An 18,821-nucleotide genomic window follows, 5' to 3' on the forward strand; every position below is an offset into this window, starting at 1 on the left:
AGATTGAAATCCTTAATCAATGAAAGATTTGGATGTTCAATCTTGTCGTTTGGATGGAGGCCACCTAAATCACAATGGCATATATTCAAGAGTGCATCGTTCTCGAAGGTCTTCAAATCAATGAAAATCCATAAAAGAAAAATACCCGCCTAGACCGTAGAATTGCTGCCAATGAGTTTGGATTGGAAACTTTGGCTACAATGATTTACAGAAAATCTGTCACAAAGAAGTGAAACACTTTGTCCTTCGGTTCTTGTACTATATTAAAGCATGGTGGTTTGAAAAAACAGCCTGGCTGCTTGCTTTGAAGCTTCCTGTACATGATATTTCATCCTATTTACTTCTTTTATTTGTCTTTTTAATTAAAATAATATTGATTACAAATTTACAATTATTCTTTATTATACATCAGTATAGGTAGGAATGGCAATGGGGCGGGGATTATATTTCTTATCCTCAACCCCAATTTTGAAATAAATCTTTCTCTTCAATCTCCGATGGAAATGGGTTCTCCATGGGGACCCAGATCTCCAAAATTTTTTAGTTAAATCAGGGTCGGAGATGGGGTGGAGACCTCATTCCCCATCTGGGTCCCAACCCCAACCCCAACCCCAACCCCAACCCCGATCGGAAATCCCTATTAATCCCTATCCTCGACCCGATGGGGTTGAAGAGGTTGAATACCCATCGCCCATATCCCCCAGAGATCAGATTTAGTCCTCAGAAAATGATGCTAACACCATACTCACAGCCACTTGTTGTGCGTTAGGAAATACAACTGCTAAGTGACATATGATTTGAGCACCATTTTGTGAGGACTGAAACATGAAAGCCATCTAAATAAGAATTGCATGAAGTTGGGCCTAGCTTCTTTGTTGGCTCTGGCTGCTACTACTTAATTATCCCAGCTGTCTCTTGTCAAAACTATACTGCCCCCTTAAAATTTTAACTTTTTCTTAATTAAGCCTCTTTCTAGTTTATAGTTTCAAGCGTCAACAAGTACTGGATCGATGATGTATTCATTTCACAGGAAAAATAACCAACAAAGCAATGTTGACAACTTATATTTCTGTAGTGAGCACTTGATCGATACAAAGTAGGGCTGTAAATAAGTCAGGTGATTTGATTTCAATCTAAATCCGATCCGATAAGAGTTGGATTCTTTTACCCCCCTTATCCTAACAAATTGGGTTGATTGGAAAGTTGATCCATTTAGTTAGGACAAATTATTTATATTATATATGTATATTCTAATTCTATACACTATTTATATAATTATGTGAAAATTTCAGATTAGCATCCTGTGCTTTGGGTCTAGTGCTATTTTGGTCATCGAATTTTAAAATACGATAATTTAGTATTCAAATTTCAAAACGTATCAACCTAGTACGTGCCATTAACCAGCTATTAAGTGACATTTGAAAAAACAAAAATACCCTTGGAGTGTCATCTAATTCTTTTTATCAACTATCTAAACGTTGACAAAAAAATAACAATCCCAAATTCTTGCCTCTTTTGTTCAAGAAAGTTGGGGTCACTTCTGTCCAAGATTTGAGACTGTTCATTTTTATTAATTTGAATAGAAAAGGCAATGATTTGAGACTGTTCATTTTTATTAATATGTGGATGGTTGATAAAGAAAATTAGATGACATTCAAAGGGCATTTGTCTTTTCAAGTATCACTTAATGGTTGGTTAATAAATTAGTTGACGATAAAGTACTGGATTGACACATTTTAAAAGTTCGAGTACTGAATTTTCGGATTTTAAAGTTCGGAGACCAAAGTAGCATTAGGCCCAAAGTACATGATACCAATCAAATCAAATATATGATAAGATATTTGATTATATTATATATTATAATGTATTATAATTTTTTATTACAATTCTAATTGAATCTTCAAATCAAATATACGATAAGATATTCAAATTTGAATCATACTCTTGAAAATCCAAAGGATTCTTATCGGATCGGATATACCCTTTAGTGAATTCGATCCGATTAGTTTGTAGCTTGATGTAACCGTTTTTGGTCACGTCCAATTTTTAGGATGTGTAAAATTTTTTTGGCTAAGTACCTCGTGTTTGACCCGGTGGTGACGTGCCTTGGTGATGAGCTACTTGGTGGCGAACTGCCCGGCAGTGCTCCCTGGTGGCGAACTGCCTGATGGCGAACTGCCTGGTGGCGAACTGCCTGATGGCGAACTGCCTGGTGGCGTTGCCTGATGGCGAACTGCCTGGTGACGAACTGCCTGATGGCGAACTGCCTGGTGGCGAACTGCCCGGCAGTGCTCCCTGGTGGCGAACTGCCCGGCAGTGCTCCCTGGTGGCGAACTGCCTGATGGCGAACCGCCTGGTGGCGAACTGCCTGGTGACGAACTGCCTGATGGCAAACTGCCTGGTGGCGAACTGCCTGATGGCGAACTGCTTGGTGGCGATGCCTGATGGCGAACTGCCTGGTGACGAACTGCCTGATGGCGAACTGCCTGGTGGCGATGCTTGATGGCGAACTGCCTGGTGACGAACTGCCTGATGGTGAACTGCCTGGTGGCGAACTGCCTGATGGCGAATTGCCTGGTGGCGAATTGCCTGGTAGTGCTCCCTGGTGGTGAACTCGTCACTTGACTTGCTCCTAGGCGGTCTGCAACTCAGAGGATGGTGGAGCTCCCTGGTGCAGCGCTACCCGACTACCCCCCGCGTGAGGTGATTTTCTCTCCTTTGTAGACGGCGGGAGCTGAGGGACTTGCGGGAACTGAATCAGAGGACCTGGGGGTATTTTCCCAGCGGGGACTCTCCGATTTAGCATTCTAATTATAGAGGGCTTGGAGAGAAATGAGAGAGTTAGAGAGCAGGGGTTACCATACCCTCTTTTCTTTTTTCTTGGCTTTGGGGGTTGGAGTCCTTATATAGTGGTGCCCTCGCGGGTTAGGTGGGTAAAAAGCCTTCAAATGGTAAGACGTCATATCCCGTCAGAACCGGGGTACGGTGATGAACTCCTCGAGGTTGTCAGGCTGGCGCTTGTGCAGGGTGGCCAGGTCGGCGCCTGGGCCAGGTTGTCAGGTCGGCGCCTGTCAGTCGACGAGTCGGTGTCCGGGCTAGGTTGCCAGGCCGGCGCCTGTGTCTGTCGGCGGGTCGGTGTCCGGGCCAGGTTGCCAGGTCGGCGCCTGTGTCAGTCGGCGGGTCGGTGTCCAGGCCAGGTTGCCAGGTCGGCGCCTGTGTCAGTCGGCGGGTCAGTGTCCGGCCAGGTTGCCAGGTCGGCGCCTGTGTCCGGGTCAGGTCATCAGGTTGGCGCCTGTGTCCGGGTCATGTTGTCAGGTCGGAGCCTGTGTCTGGGCCAGATTGCCAGGTCGGTGCCTGTGTCCGAGCCATGTTGTCAGGTTGGCGCCTGTGTCCGGGCCAGATTGCCAGGTCGGCGCCTGTGTCTGGGCCAGATTGCCAGGTCGGTGCGTGTGGCAGGCTGATCCGGCCAGGTCGCGTAGGCCGCACAGGTCGCGCCAGGCCAGCCAGACCGGTGCCCGGGGGGGGGGACCAACTTGGTAAGTTGTTGCCTGGGGGCTTGCCTAGTTGTCACAAGGTACCACGTGTCGCAATTTCACTGGAGGGCCAAATCTGCCCTCATCATAGCTCTAACACAAAGATTAAATAAAAAAAAAATCGCTTCTAAAGATCTGCACTGCCTTTCGAAACCGTGGAGAAGAGGAGCAAATTTGCACTGTCTTTTAGTAGCACCCCTCATGTTCCACCTTGTGTTGTTAATGTCATGTCACGCAGGTGGTAAATAGAATGACAATGGCTAATGGAGGAAGTGAGAGATTTATGATTGGAATTACTAGGTTGCAAAGGTGGTGATCTTGTGGTCACTGTGGAATGCTAGAAAGAAACTAAGGCCTCATTTGGTTTGTAAATATAGGGCTTTGGAATTAGAATCGGAATGGGTTATTTCGATTATATCTGTTTGCTTGAATGGAATCAGAATTTCATTCTCATTCCTGCTGGAATAGCATTCTTCCATTTGAGGGAATGGCCATTTCCTGCCCCTTCCTCTTGGAATGAAATCCCATTCTGTCTGAACCAAACAGACTATAGGAATGAATCATTCCGATTCTGATTTTGGAGAATTTTGATTTTGATTCTGATTCCAACTGTGAACCAAATGGGCCCTTAATATTTGAAGGAGTTCAGCCCGATGGACACTTACACATGTTCACAGGGCTATTACAGAAATACAGGCGATCTCAGTGTACTATGGAAGAGATCATTCAGGGGGGAGAGAGTTTTGCAGAGGCGGAATCTATTACTGCTGAATCTGAATGGGATTACCATATTATGTTTGATGGAGCTTTTAAGGAGCGATTGGCAGCAACAGCAGCTTGTGTGGTACTGTGCACCGGTACTGAACAAGGATGGCAATTTCGTTCTAGCTAGAAGAAAATAACTCAGTGGACCCAAATGCAGAATCAGTGGAAGCTGAAGCTTTGTTTATGGCAATTGAGGTCGCCTCAACCCTAAAAGGCAAATGCTTTATCTATAGGGATTGTCAGACAGCGATCCGCCTATTGCAAGACCTGCTTGCTGAATCCCATGGATGTATCGCTTCGTCAAACTTGTATTTGGTATTTTTTGGTTTCATTTGTGGAAGCTTTAGGCTTAGTTTGGAAGGAATGCAAATACAAATATGTGGAGTGCAAAACCTTATATTTTATATTGTACATATTTGTATTTGTACTCTTTCTAAACCGAGTCTTTGACTGTGTTTGGTTGAAGTGCAATTTTATTTGCATTAGTGCAAATGTATAGGAGTGCAAATGAAAAAAATGTAAATTTTCATTTAATTTTGTTTTGGGTTTTACTTTTATCCGCTTCATGTCTAAATTTATTTTATTTGTACTGCAATCAAACAAAATAAGCTCAAATCTGAAATAAAAATAAGCCAAAATTTATAGTCAAATCTTTTGCATTGCCATAATTTTGCATTAGTGCAAATTTATTTGCATTGCAACCAAACACGTCTTGGCAGCATACAAAAAGGGATGCCCCTCTCTCTCAGGACAAATCACGCCTATATAAAACTCAGATGGAGCCTCCAGCTGGCCCCAGGAGTACTGCGATTAACCCAAATCCAGAACACAGTACTGACCGAGTTTTGAAGGATATAGGAAACTTCGATTGAATCTTCATTATGAACATTATCGATTTGGTTTTATAATATAATGAACCATAACTTTTTAAGCAAAATTTTTCACCAAGGGTTCATCCGTAAAAGTCCATTTGGCTTGCAGTCGAAGTATTTCAAACAGTTGGAATCGGAAACGATACAAATAAGTGTGAATACAAATGTGTAGAATGTAAAACGGTCCATATAAATTGCAAAGTTGGATTAATTTGCACCGACAAATTTACCTTCTTACCAAACAGATTTTTAGTTGTAATGGTTACAAACACAAATTCCAATAAAGCATATCTTTTTTTATCAAAAGCCTGCTTGAATGCAAATTTTCTTCTTTTTTATTGATATACTTCTACATCTTATTATCAATGTAAATATGCATTAGAAAATATGTTTTCTGTCATTTGTCAATACAATAAATGTAATTTTACCAAACAAAAACAAAAGTGAACCAGAGTATAAATTTATCTTGAACCGAGATTTATGCTTCATTTGCCTCATTTCTAAACGCAGCCTAAAAATCATAAGACCAGATTATGATTCTTTTGGAAAAGAAAAAAGAATGACCAAAAAAAACATTGTATTAGCAGTTTACAACTCAAATGTTCAAGCTATAGTATCTTCCCAAGGAAAAAGATCATCTTACCATTTAGCCCACTAGTGTTTAAAAAAAAAAAAATCTTGCTATCTTTGGTAAAGGCCATTTCGAGAGTGGATATGGTCTCGATTAAGGAATAGTTGAATACGAGGAGACAAGAACAGGATTCTCTGATGAAAAAGCGGAATGCCACCATAATAAAAAAAAAATACTTCCACAGTAGGTTGGTGATAAGATTTTACATGCTTTTTCAAAAAAAATAAACCCGGAAAAATTTGAAAATTAAATAATTGAAGTGTATAGAATGTTGGCACAACTTACAACCACCCTGTTACAAAACCACCTCCATAATCTGGCCCCAACTAACGAGAGAGAGAGAGAGAGATAGAGAGATCACAAGTTTGGGGTTTCACCAGGCGGTCCAGACCGAGCATTTAACAGTGGCTGGAGAGCTTTAACCACAATGCTCATGTTGGGTCTAAAATCAGCTTCATATTGCACGCATAACGCAGCTACAGCAGCCATCTGTATCGAATACAAGATGGGATTACAAAATGCCCAATACAAATATAAGATTTTTTTTGTAGTCAAAATATTATAAATATGGATCTGCATTTACTCATTTCTCAGGTATCCTTTAAAAATTCAAAACATTAAGTTGATGAGGTAAAATCACTTGTGTAAGCATACTGCTGAAAGTGCAACTGAAAGGATGTAATAGTGAATAAAAACTTGCAAATCTCTTCATCAATTCAGACTTGAGAATGAATATTCTGAGTGGGCTTTATATAGGTCTATCAATCATTCCCTTCTTATACTACCAAGGTTAACAGTCAGTTTCACTGGAAGGAAGCACAATCTAATTTGTTCACTTTAAGCATAGATATTACCTTAGCAGCAGCCTTGGGAGGGTAGTCTCCACCTAGTCTTGCATCAACACACTGCCTCACCTTGTCTTCACTAAGTCTTGGTGTGGCCTAATACATTTAAGATTTCCAGGAAACGTCATGTTATTAAAAGAAGATTTCAGTTCCAAAACTTGAAAAACAAAGCATGATTTGACTCTTCAGGAATTCTAGACAGAAAGGTCAACTAGAAGTTTGTACCCATGTCACAAGACTCTGTTGTCCCCGTGGTAGCGTATGGTCAACAGGCTTACGCCCAGTCAAGAGCTCCAGCACAACAACGCCAAAGCTGTAAACATCACTCTTTGAACTAAGCTGTCCAGTCATCGCATATCTGGCACCCACAATCAGAAAATCTTATGTAAAACTTACATTTTCAGGATACGAGGAATCAACGCCAAAGCTCCTTAATGGAAGTGGGGGAAGACCATTGGCTGGTGGAAAATGCCACCACATAATCCATATTATGTGAAGTTTAAAATTCTTTCATACATGGGTAGAATGGCTTTGTTACCCAAGTTCAGAAGGAGGCTTTTCTTCCTTCCGTGAAGCCGTGAAGGAGCTAAAGTTTGATTCAGATACAGGATAGCAATCATATAGGTACTAGAGACTTAAGTTAATGGTTTTACACCAGAAAATGCTACGAGCAAGTACCAACATACAATGTTCATGTGCAGTGAATGGACCTGATCTTTTAAGGATAGAACTTGAGCAATTGACTTACCATTTATTGGTTTTCCATTTTACCCTGATCACCGAATCACATTCATAAAAAGAGACATACATGTGTGCATCTATGTACAATATGTCCTCTTAGTGGAGTGGACATGTGGATAGTTACACTAATCTGGTCAGTGAACTTTTGGTGTAAACATCTAGGACACATCCTAGGTAGGCAACAGCAATTGGTGATCCCCTTGTTGAAAATCATACGAGCCATCTAATGAGAACTGTATGGTTTCCAAACTTTTAATACTGAAAGAAAATTGAAAATGATATGTAAGAAAAATTGAAAATAATAACTATCTAGTCCAAAGCCCTTAGAGGTCTTACTCTGGAGCATGATAACCAAAAGTTCCAAGAACACGGGTGGAATGAAGGCGGGCTGCCATGTCAGGGGCTTGGTTTGACAAATCAAAATCAGCAATCTTAGCAACATCATCATCAAAAAGTAATACATTGCTGGACTTGATGTCACGATGAATGATGGGAGGCTGTGCCTTTTCATGCAAGTATTCAAGTCCTTTGGCAGCTCCTACTGCAATTTTTACCCGTTGTGCCCATGATAGAACTGGTCCTGGTTGTGCTCCTTTGACACCTTTTCTCCCTACAGGAAACCATACATAGCATTACATCCATCATCAAGCTTACAAATGAGATATAACTTGTGGAAACAGATAAAACTAGGAGAACAATCATGTATCTGAAATAAGTTTGTTAATATTCAGTCTCATGCCAGTTCTATGAACTTTCACAGCTCATTTGTGAATCATCTTCAGTAACTAGACAGGAAGTACTGCAGATTAGGAAAAATATCATCATGTCAACATCAACAAGTTGAAGCATTATCATTAAGAAATCCTGGCATGTCAGCGATACATCAAATCTCAGTGAGAGAAATATCTCATGGCTCATTCATAAATAAAAAACATGCAATATCAGGGGCCATCCATAAACTATTTCTGGAATTCAAAATGACAAGGCCCTGTCCAAACGTTCTTCCTAAGCTTAAAGAACTAAGCAACTTTGCAGGAATTTATGAATCAGTTTGGGAGGGCTTAAGCTTTGATTGAGCTGCATTGACTGAACCATTTTGAAGAAGCCACTGAAACTACCTTCACTGGAAAGTCAATTCCTAAGCTGAATTAAAGCGCATTTTTTCCAGGTCTTTACCAAATATAGCTTCTAGGCTTCCCATGTAGGGCCACATTGGAAAACCAGAAGCCACTGCATGAAAGCCCCCCGCCCCTTTCAAATGGGCACTATTTAACGCTCTCAAAGAAAAACATTTGCCACTACAAGAAAAGGAACAAGATTGGGCATAAATAGTCAAATGGTATAGGCAAAATAACTAAATGTTGGTTTCTTTAGTGTGCACAGGCATCATTTCTTTTGCATGTTTTGTGTATTTTAGTCCAATAAATATGGATCAAGTGTAAACTCTAAAGTGGCGGTCCAAATTCATTTTCCAATGTGTATCACTAGGAATGTGTGATGCTTAAGTAAAGGGAAGTAAAACTACTCTCTTTTAAATATAGCACCTGTCTCATGCCCATAGGCTTTATCCAACATGTACAAGGGTCCTAATTCCTTACCTCATGACTTCACCCTTTAAAACATTGCAGCTATCAATTACATAGGAATTTAGGAATGTGAAAGAGTACTATTAAAATTTGAGACTATTTACCATGAAGAATATCATGAAGAGATCCCATGGTAGCAAATTCATATGCAAGGACACGAAGGCTTCCATCAACACAATAACCAAGCATCTCAACAACATTCTCATGTTTCAGCCTTGATACCATGGAAACCTGTAAAAGTAATAGTATGATGATAAATTGACATGAATTGAAAAAAAAAAAAAACAAAGAACAGAACACCAATGTGCACTAGAAAATCTAACCTGTGCTAAAAATTCTTGATCTGGCTGCTTACTGGCATCTAACTTCTTGATAGCAGCAGCTCTTCCATCTTTCAGAAGACCATAATATACTCTTCCATATGAGCCCTCTCCTATTAAAGCCTTTGTTCCAAAGTTGTCTGTCACTTCCTTCAGTTCATCGACTGAAATGGCAGGGACTGCAATAGGCTGGACTTTTACAGGCTGAGTACCCTTAGGTGCTGCTTCAGTGGCATGGTAACCTCCACCATTGCCTACAATTGCAAAAAAACTTTTCAGTTTCATGTTTATGGAGCATACGAAACATAAATATCATCAATATAGGGGCCGTATAACAGCAAGCATGAATCTTGGGATTTGGTTCAAGGAAGAATTAAGCAAGAACCTATTAATAGAAACACATAAAGAGAAGTACTTCAATGACTGTAACTAATACGAAGGGGAGATTAGAACCTCTCTCCAAAACTTGCTGGAGAAAACAAAGACAATTTAAACGAAGCCCAGAAAGTTGGCCCTGTATTTTCATTTCATCTAGAATAGATAATGCAACATAGCCAGAGCCCAGAGGCCCATATATCAGTTTTGAGAAACTACAGGTTAGGCATAGTGCATTACCTGCTGCATCATTTGCCACAAATGGGGCTCCGCTATTGGCAGCCTTGTGGATTTCATCTTCTTCACAGCAGCTGAAACAGCTCATGATTCTCTTTCTGAGGCAATAAATATTTGGTTTAGGTTAGTAAGGGAAGCATTCTCATAAAGCATCATAATCAGACCAAGAAATGGACCTTAATGAGAAAAGTTAACATCATCAGTGTTCAGAATGCCAATTTCAGCCAAGAAAAGAAAACAAATAGGTAGACATGTTGAGACTATGTGGTAAGCATCGAATGCTAGGATTGAACTTTAATGGTGAAGAACAACATAGTTATATATGTTTTAAGCACATAACACAAACAGATTGGTGCATTTTGTGTAAAATAGCTCCAAGTTGTTTATAATTTTCATTTCTTCTTCCTGATAAACCATGCTTACATCAGTATGGAAAGGATGATACTTCAGAGAATCTGTTGCTCTGGCATTTGATAATTTGTAGTACAGAACTATGTGATGCTTATTCTAAATGATAAAAAGAACTTGCATAAATCTTGCAGTGGTTTATAACTTTCATTCCTGTCTAAACACAATTGTTGATTGAGTGAAAAATGACTTACATCCAGAAACATTAGCCCCTCTCGCGAAAATCACGCAGAAGAAAATTTAAAAATCATTTTATCATCAAAGCTAATTCACACAATATATGCCACTCCTTCATCTGGAACAGCTAAAGAGTATAGTGACAAAAGGTGCTTGTCATGAAATTCCACCAAGAAAATTACTCGTTACAGAAGTCAAGTGAACTCGATAATCTGGATTCAGCAATCTTATTGGATCTCTCAGCTGATTATTGAATGGCATCCAATCAAGCCATTCTCTTTCTCTCTTTTTCTCTCTAGTATACAGATTGCTCCAATTAAACAAATACCAAAGAATAATTGATCATAAGCAAAGAAAAACAACAGCACAGACACCAAGCAAATCATTCACCGCTCATGAAATCAATAAAACAAACCCAGAAACAAGTATATGTAGTTCAAAGAAACAAGAATGAGTTGAAGATCAAACATAGAATGCTTATCTTTTGTCTTCTTAAAGTAATTTCACATAAACTGGAAAGAAACTAAATAAAAAAAAAAAAAAAAACTACAAGAATAGGAAGCAGAAGTGCCTAGGATCGATCTAAACCCGAAATCCTAGGGCAAAAATCTCACCTTTTCTCGACTGTTTTTTATGCTTTAGCTTTCTCTCCCTCAAACCACACCGAGAGACAGAGAGAGTCTTTTGTTTTACTTGACTAATTGAGTAGATGAGCCGGAGCAGCAGCCGAAGTCAGCCAAAATGTGTAGGATAAGCAAATGGAGTGCGCAGGATAGGGCATGCACCGGAGACGGTGGTCTGTCCGAATCCGAGCTTCCTTGATTTGTGCCAGAGAGGCTTGAAAATACAATGAATCATCAATCGTTCTCGGCTCTGCTCAGGAGAAAAAAATAAAGGAGTTTAATCAATTTTTTTTTTTGCAAGTCTTCTTTTATTATTTTATTCTTTTTCTTTCTTCGTCTGGACTTAACCCGAGTATGCAAATAGACCACGTGGCATCGCAGTCAGAATAAGGATTTTCTTATTTATACCCTTAAGATTTGTTGGCGCCCTAAATGGTGCCCTAAACACTAAAACTAAAATTTAAAAAAAGCTAAAAGGTCCCTTATTAACTTTTTATGACCAATAAAGGACAAAACAAACATTACATTCCGCTTTCCTCCTTGAGGAATTTTGGGTGCTTGTTCCGATATCCTCCCTCACCTAGTGCCAGTTGTCATTTGTCAACTCTTGACAAAATACAACTACTATTTTTAAATTCAACCAAGAATGGAATAAAAATTGTAGCAACTAAATTCTTAATTCCAAATCAACCAATTTCCAACTATAGTTAAAATTCAAAATGGGTCTTTCTTTTTTTCTTTCTTTCTTTTTGTTTTTATTGAGTGGGTGTTGTTAACAAGTTTACACATGGCACCTACCTTCAAAGTCATTTACTTCTTCATACAACATCAACAATAGCTAAAATATCTTTATTTTAAATTTTATTAGTAATTAATTATTATTATTATTATAAAGGTAAATTGTTGAAATTTATCCTAAAGTTTCTAACCATTGCTTAAACTTCTCTTGAAATTTGTCTCTTGAACTTTTTTAACATAGTTGCAACTTGCAAATAGACCCCTTTTATTATAATCTTCTAAAAGAAGCATAAAATTGTCTAAAATATTCATCTAGTTACTTTTGATCAAAATGTTTATTTTCTAAAGTTTCTCTTCATCATAATGCTAGTTCAAACTTTCCAATCTCTTTTTTAAATTTGCCCTCCATATCAATTTCTTAAAGGTAAAACTGCTACTTTAAATTCTTTATTTTTTCGTTGTTTATAAAGTAGCCTCAATAGAAATTGCATAGATATTTAGGACATTTTTGTGCCTCTTATTAAAGGATTCTAAGGAAAAGGGTCTACTTGCAACTGTACTAAAAAATTCAGGGTAAATAATTATAATTATCAAATTTTAGGAGAAGTTTCGACAATTTACCAAATTGTTTTAATGGTAATATAAGAGAAAAAAAATCTCAATCAGATCTTGCTTTAAGAAGTGGAAAAGAATTAAATAAGTTTGGATTTGAGTGGCTAAGAGAAATAAATAGATTGTAGGGATATATTTATTGCTCATAAAAGAAAACTATATTCTCATGCACTTGTTAGCTCAAACCCTCCTTTTTTTTTATAAGGCAAGGGCCGTTTCATCAAAGCCATCGAGATTGAGGGAATTCGGATCTGCTGATATTCCCGACGTACGGCTGGGTGAATGTAATAAGCAATAAGCAAAGCAGATCGGAAACTGTTTGACGGAGTGTGCTGCTACAAAGGTTTGACTAAAAATTAGAAGGAAGAAAGAAGAATGGTGTATGGTTGAATTTGGTGGAATCTGGAGGAGGAGGAGGAGGACTCGGTGTTGGTGCTGGTGGCTGTCCTCGTTTGGAGTTTTATTTTAACGCTTGCTTGGGGCAGTTGGACTCTTGGAGTGGGTGGTGAGGTGAAGCTTCTTTCTTTTGTCGCTCATCACTCATCAGGGGTATTTTAGTCATTAACCATTACAACAAAGAGGGTTGCTTGTTAATCGATTTTGGTAATCAACTAATCAAGACCAATTTCTATCATTAAGCGCCGTTTGTTCACTATAAGAAAAAAGTAATAAATATTAAGCGCCGCCCCTCTTAAACATGGCCCACGCCTACCTGTTACCCACTTCCATGATCGGGCGATTATAGCCATTTGATTTGACCAAGATGATCATAGTACCACCAGTTTTGCGAGAAAACTTTGGGCTGATCATAGGGCTCTCTTTGTGTGATTCAGGGAGGACTTGTTGACAGCCTAAAATGTGGGACCCATGTGATACAGAGTTGGCATGATGCACCATGATTGGCTTTGGGATTATTACCACTACAAATGCAGGCTATTCAGAATTCACCCCACAAAATGGGGAGTTACTTGAGCCGGGCCGTGCTAAGCCCAGGCCAAGTCTAATTGTATGTTCCTAAATCCAAAAGTAGGGCTGTCAATTGGATTGGATTTGATCCAATCCGATCCAGTCCAATGTGAGTCCATCACAAATAAATCAGGTCTAATTCAACCTAATAAATATTTGGATCGGTTCATCTTAATGTTTGGATCATCTAATATGTTCAAACTTGTTTCCATTTAAATTAATTTTAATTCAAACCTGGTTCATTGACACTTACATTCTTATCTTCTATTAATGGACCAAATATTGACTCAATCCAATATAAATTCATTATGATGGAACAGGTCCAATTCAACCGAATAAATATTTTGGACTATTAAGTCTGGACTGATACAATTCAATATATCTTGTTGGTCCGTCCAATCCATCCAAATTGATTTTGGTTGGGGTCCAATCCAAAACTGGTCCATCAGCACCCCTACCTTAAAGTCAGGCCCAGGCCCAAATGCAATATAAAAGTCCTCCAGCCCTAATAATATTTTCAGGCAGTACCTGGCCCATTAAAGACCATTTCAGGCATATTAGTCAGGCCTGGGCCCAGATGCAATAAAAAGTCCAGAACCAGGTACAGCCCTTATAATATTTTCAGGCAGTAACTAGCCCATTAAAGACTATTTCGGGCCTATTAATGAGTTGTTCTTTTACCTGGAAAAATCTATGATATGGGAAAATTATGGTATGGAAAGAGTTTTGACCAATCAAAATCCATCCATGAATTCTGATAAACAATACCTTATTCGCTACCACATTTAATAATCCAATTTATTGGTCAATTGTTTTTCAGATATCATATCTTTTCCATATTATAGTCGAACCCGGCCCGATCAAATTTTATGGATACCATTTTGATTGGTTTATTAATTTTTTAGGTATCATGCCTTTTTGGTACTATGATTGGACTTACATTTTTTTATAAATAACTCTAATAAGTAATAAAGTGAAAGAAAATAGACTAAAATGGTTCACGTGTGCATAGAAAATCATGAACAGTACCTGGTTATTAGAAAGACTAGAGATCGACTAACAAAAATATACGTAGAAATAGTAAAAAATATTTAAGCACCAATAATTTAAGAATAAATAGCTTTAAATAAAATAGACCACATAAGGCTAAACTGGACTCTTACTTTTTATTATATATAAATGATGTTAATAAATGGCATATCTAAGTATATGAAATCAAGGTAATAGCTTGAAAAGGGAAAAAAAAAATCAAACAGAAGAGTATCATCAAATTGCTATGATGACCGAGGATAACGAAATAGGGGTGCAAATGGATCGGATTCTAATACGATCCGATTCGGAATCCAATCTGAAATTAGTGGGATACCCCCTCTCCGGACTTTCGAATCGGATTGGATCATAAAATCGGATCCGTTTGGAATTCAGATCAAATTCAAATCACTCCTTGATTCGATCCGAAAAGATCCAATCCAATCTGACCCTTTATATATAGACCTGTTTATGGGCTGAACCGGGCCGGGCTCGGACCGGGTTTTCATTTGTCATTAAGGGAAATATGCTACGCCCGAGCCCGAGTCCAAAGCCTGACCTAATAAAAAAAAAACAAATTTCCCTATTCAAATTAGAATTAAAAATCTAGATAGTTTTTTTTCCTATTTAAATGAACAGTGGGCCTACAAGATGATTTTTTTCCCCTTTCTTTTATATTTTAAAACACAGTTTTACATTCTTAAATAAAAAAAATTTATTTAAATGGACATAATCACATTACTCACTTTAAGTCTAATATTAGGCCGGGCCGGGCCGGGCTCAGGCCGAGCTATTTTGACAAAACCCGAGCCCGACTCGAATTTATTGCAGGCCGGACTTTTTGGCCCAAATTTAAGCCTGTGGGCCTATAACCACGTTCAAGCCCGTATGGGGGCCGGGCCGGCCCATCAGGCCACCCGGCCCATGAACAGGTCTATTCATATATATATAATATTATTTTTTATAATTATTATAAAAAGACATTTATACCCTGTTTTACTATTTTGTTTTAAAATAATATAATGTAATTTAATTAATTACATAGGTCTAAAATTGTAAATTTAAAAAAGAGGTCCTATCTAACAAAAGTAAAAACTAAAAAGTGGAGTCCGAATACCCTAGACTCTTCCTCTCTTCTAACTTCTGAACAACTGAAAGAGTGAAAGTGAGAAGAAGGCGAAGAACCCTAGCCGTCCCATGCCACTGTGTTGTTGCCTGCCACCATCACTAGTGAATGGTCGTAGGTTGCGACTTGCCAACTTGTCGTTCGCCCGTTTGGTTCAATCTTGACCATTGCTAGTCATTAGTTGCCTTGCATTCAGCCATTCATGACTCAACAGCGCTGCCGGTAATCTTTCTTCCCCCATCTTCTATTTTTTTTTCCCATTCCCTTTTCTATGAGTATTATCATATGGAATAGGTTTAGCCATTTAGGTTTGTTCGAATCAGATTTTGTTTAGCCGTTTAGGTTTGTATATAAGTGTATTTGTTTTTTCTTTTTTGTGTATGAATATTAAATTGTTTTTTTTTTGTGTATGAATATTAAATTGTTTTTTTTTGTGCTAGAAGTTTATCTTAAATTGCTGAAAATTACAGGTTAAATTGCTTATTATTCACAGGTTAATTTGTTGAAAAGCTCACATGTTAAATTGCTAAAATTGTGAAATTTTCAAGTTAAATTTATGTTAGAAGTCAATGTTAAATTGTTGATAATTAAGAGGTTAAATTGCTGAAATTTTACAGGTTAAATTTGTGTTAAGTGTAAGTTAAATTGGTGAAAATTTACAAGTTAAATTTATGCTTAGAAGTGTGTTAAATTGTTAATAATGCATAGGTTACAGGTTAAATTGGTGATATTCGAATCAGATCGAATTGGATATTTGATTCGAAATTGCTCAATCGAATCGAATCGGATATCCGATGAAAAGCTCCGAGTCGAATTTGAACCATTGAATACAAAACCTGACGGATTCGAATTCAAATTTGAATCATTTAATTTTTTATCGAATAGAATTCGAATCCACCCCGATTCGAATCCGATTCAATCCATTTGAATCGATGTTTTAAAACTGACCTGGAATTGGAATCACTTTGGAAACTGGATTCCGAGTCAGAAGTTCAATTGCTTGGCTTGAATAGACGGCCTGTTGTAATTTAAAAAAATAAATAATTAAGATAAAAATGGTAAAATTGTTGTCAGGGTCGAATGGGTTGATAGTTTGATCACTTGGATCAAAAGGTTGCTGACCAAGTCAGCGGTTTTTGGCAATATTCCGATTTAGGGGTGAAATAGATCCAGTTTCTGAGCAGAACAGCCTGACCATCCAGGTTGATGACAGTTCAAAAACCATGTTACACATACATTTTAGGGGGTGTTCTATTTTTGGATTTTGAAAGGGGGAAAGTTGGTTAATGGGATTTTGATTCCCATTGACCAAGAAACCCATGTTCTTTTCTCAGATTTATGTGGGGACTAGGGAAAGTTTATTTTCCTGGACCCTCTCCTAGGTGGGTAAATAACTTTCCCACCTAGGGTGAAAGTTGCCAATACTTGATAGGGACTAAAATATTCCTTTTAATAATGGATTTTTATGGCTAAATGAGCTTACCCGGGTAGGTCTTTCGTAGGAAACACTTACCTGGATAAGTAACTTACCGGAAAGGAAACAAGGCCTTAGGGTAAATTACAAGGATCTTCCATATAAGTTGTGATACCTAGCCCCCAATGCTATTTCTTGTAGGGTGCATGAGACCTTACTTTCAAAGAAAAAACTACGACTTGGAACTCGATATAAAGAAAAAGAACGAAAAGTAACTTAAGAACAAGGTTCAAAGTATCGATACGTATCGGCCGATACGTATCATGCTGATGGCTTACCGATACGCCCCTCTTGGGGTTGTATCAAGTCAAACACTGGTTCAGAGGGTGGCTGGACCTAAAACCGGCCCCTTTGAACCGGTTTTAGAAAAATAAATAAAACTTAAAATAAGTACTGATACAGGCTGATATGCCCTACCGACTATCGAACTATGTCAATACTTTGAACCTTGCTTAAGAATAATGGGGTGATAACCTTTGTTTATTTTAGAGGATCTATGAACATTTTCTGACTTAGGCATCTCCTAGATCTTCTTTGGATTTATTATTCTTTTTCTTACTCTTGCTTTCAATTGTCACCCAGTCCTAATTTGAGACATTTATTTCATTCGATATTATTAATTTTATCCCGGTTCTCACCAATAGGATTAGCTTTCTTTGGAGGAGTGGTTGCATGAAGAGAGGTCATTATGCACATTTTTTTAGGAACACCTTGAGCTCTATAATGATGAGATATGCTAAAAAAAGGAAATGCATATTTTCTTTGATTCCCCTTGGCCAAGGAAAATTTGGTTTTTCATCATCACCACACTCTTCTTCTTTTCCCTAAATTGCTTCCATAATCTCTTGTGATACTATGTTAGAAAGTTTCTTATTACTTTCCTCTGCTTGATCTTCTAGTATTGACATTTTGTCGAATACCGTTTGTACCAACCTCTGGTTCCATCTCACATTATTTCAAGACTTGCGCAAATATGTCCTAGTTTTTTGCACCATTGCTAATAGAGTCATAATTCCCAACAGTGTTAATAATGTGTGAGAAACTACCAAATTTCCCACATATTGATTTATTTTAATATAAAAAGTCAAGACAATAGTGATGTCTAATTTTTGTTAATGGCAGAGATCATATATTCTACTATGTGCCATATATCACTTGTATATCTTAGATATCCATGCAATAAAAGGCTTAGATCCATTAATTCATTTAGATACCACTTTGAAAACCAAATCATTGTTTTAATTTGGTACATCTCGGAAGGCCAAGATTTATTAATTTAGTGGACCACTTATATTTGCTTAAAAGTCGTTTGCTAATCAGTTCTATTGCATTTTTACTCCTGTTACCAAATTGCAAGAATATTTTTAGTTTATGAATCTCCTAAGGTAAGGTTCAGTTTGGGAAGGGAAGGGAAGGGTATATACAAATGTTTACAATGCAAACACAAAGTTTAGAAATATGGTATACATGGTTTTACACTGAACATATAAATCTCTTTGTAACTTCTATCGAACCCAATGTAAGACTCATTTTGGAAAAGTGTAAATATAAATATATGTTTAATGCAAAATCTTATATATGATATTTCTAAACCTTGTATTTGTATTTATACTCTTCCTAAACTGAATATAGGTTTAGTTTGGGAAGAATGCAAATACACATATATTTGAACTTGAACTGCACATATTTGAAAAATACAAGGAATAAAGTATGAAACATAATTAAGTTATAAAGGAATGAAAGATCAAGTCCATTATCCATAT

The 18,821-nt window shown here is 37.8% G+C and overlaps 1 protein-coding gene across 1 annotated transcript; it reads right to left on the minus strand.

Moving 5' to 3' along the window:
• Positions 1-5,936: 5,936 nt before the first annotated feature.
• On the minus strand, positions 5,937-11,399 carry LOC104611259 (pto-interacting protein 1-like). Its single transcript, XM_010278242.3, has 8 exons — positions 11,105-11,399; positions 9,909-10,003; positions 9,297-9,547; positions 9,078-9,204; positions 7,724-7,997; positions 6,872-7,004; positions 6,656-6,742; positions 5,937-6,290 (listed from the first exon to the last, which is right to left on the minus strand). The coding sequence occupies exons 2-8, from the start codon at positions 9,991-9,993 to the stop codon at positions 6,159-6,161; spliced, it is 1,089 nt and encodes a 362-aa protein (XP_010276544.1). The 5' UTR covers positions 9,994-10,003; positions 11,105-11,399; the 3' UTR covers positions 5,937-6,158.
• Positions 11,400-18,821: the final 7,422 nt, after the last annotated feature.

Source organism: Nelumbo nucifera, chromosome 4 (assembly GCF_055504915.1).
Source record: "Nelumbo nucifera cultivar China Antique chromosome 4, China Antique-T2T, whole genome shotgun sequence".
Classification (NCBI taxonomy): domain Eukaryota; kingdom Viridiplantae; phylum Streptophyta; class Magnoliopsida; order Proteales; family Nelumbonaceae; genus Nelumbo; species Nelumbo nucifera.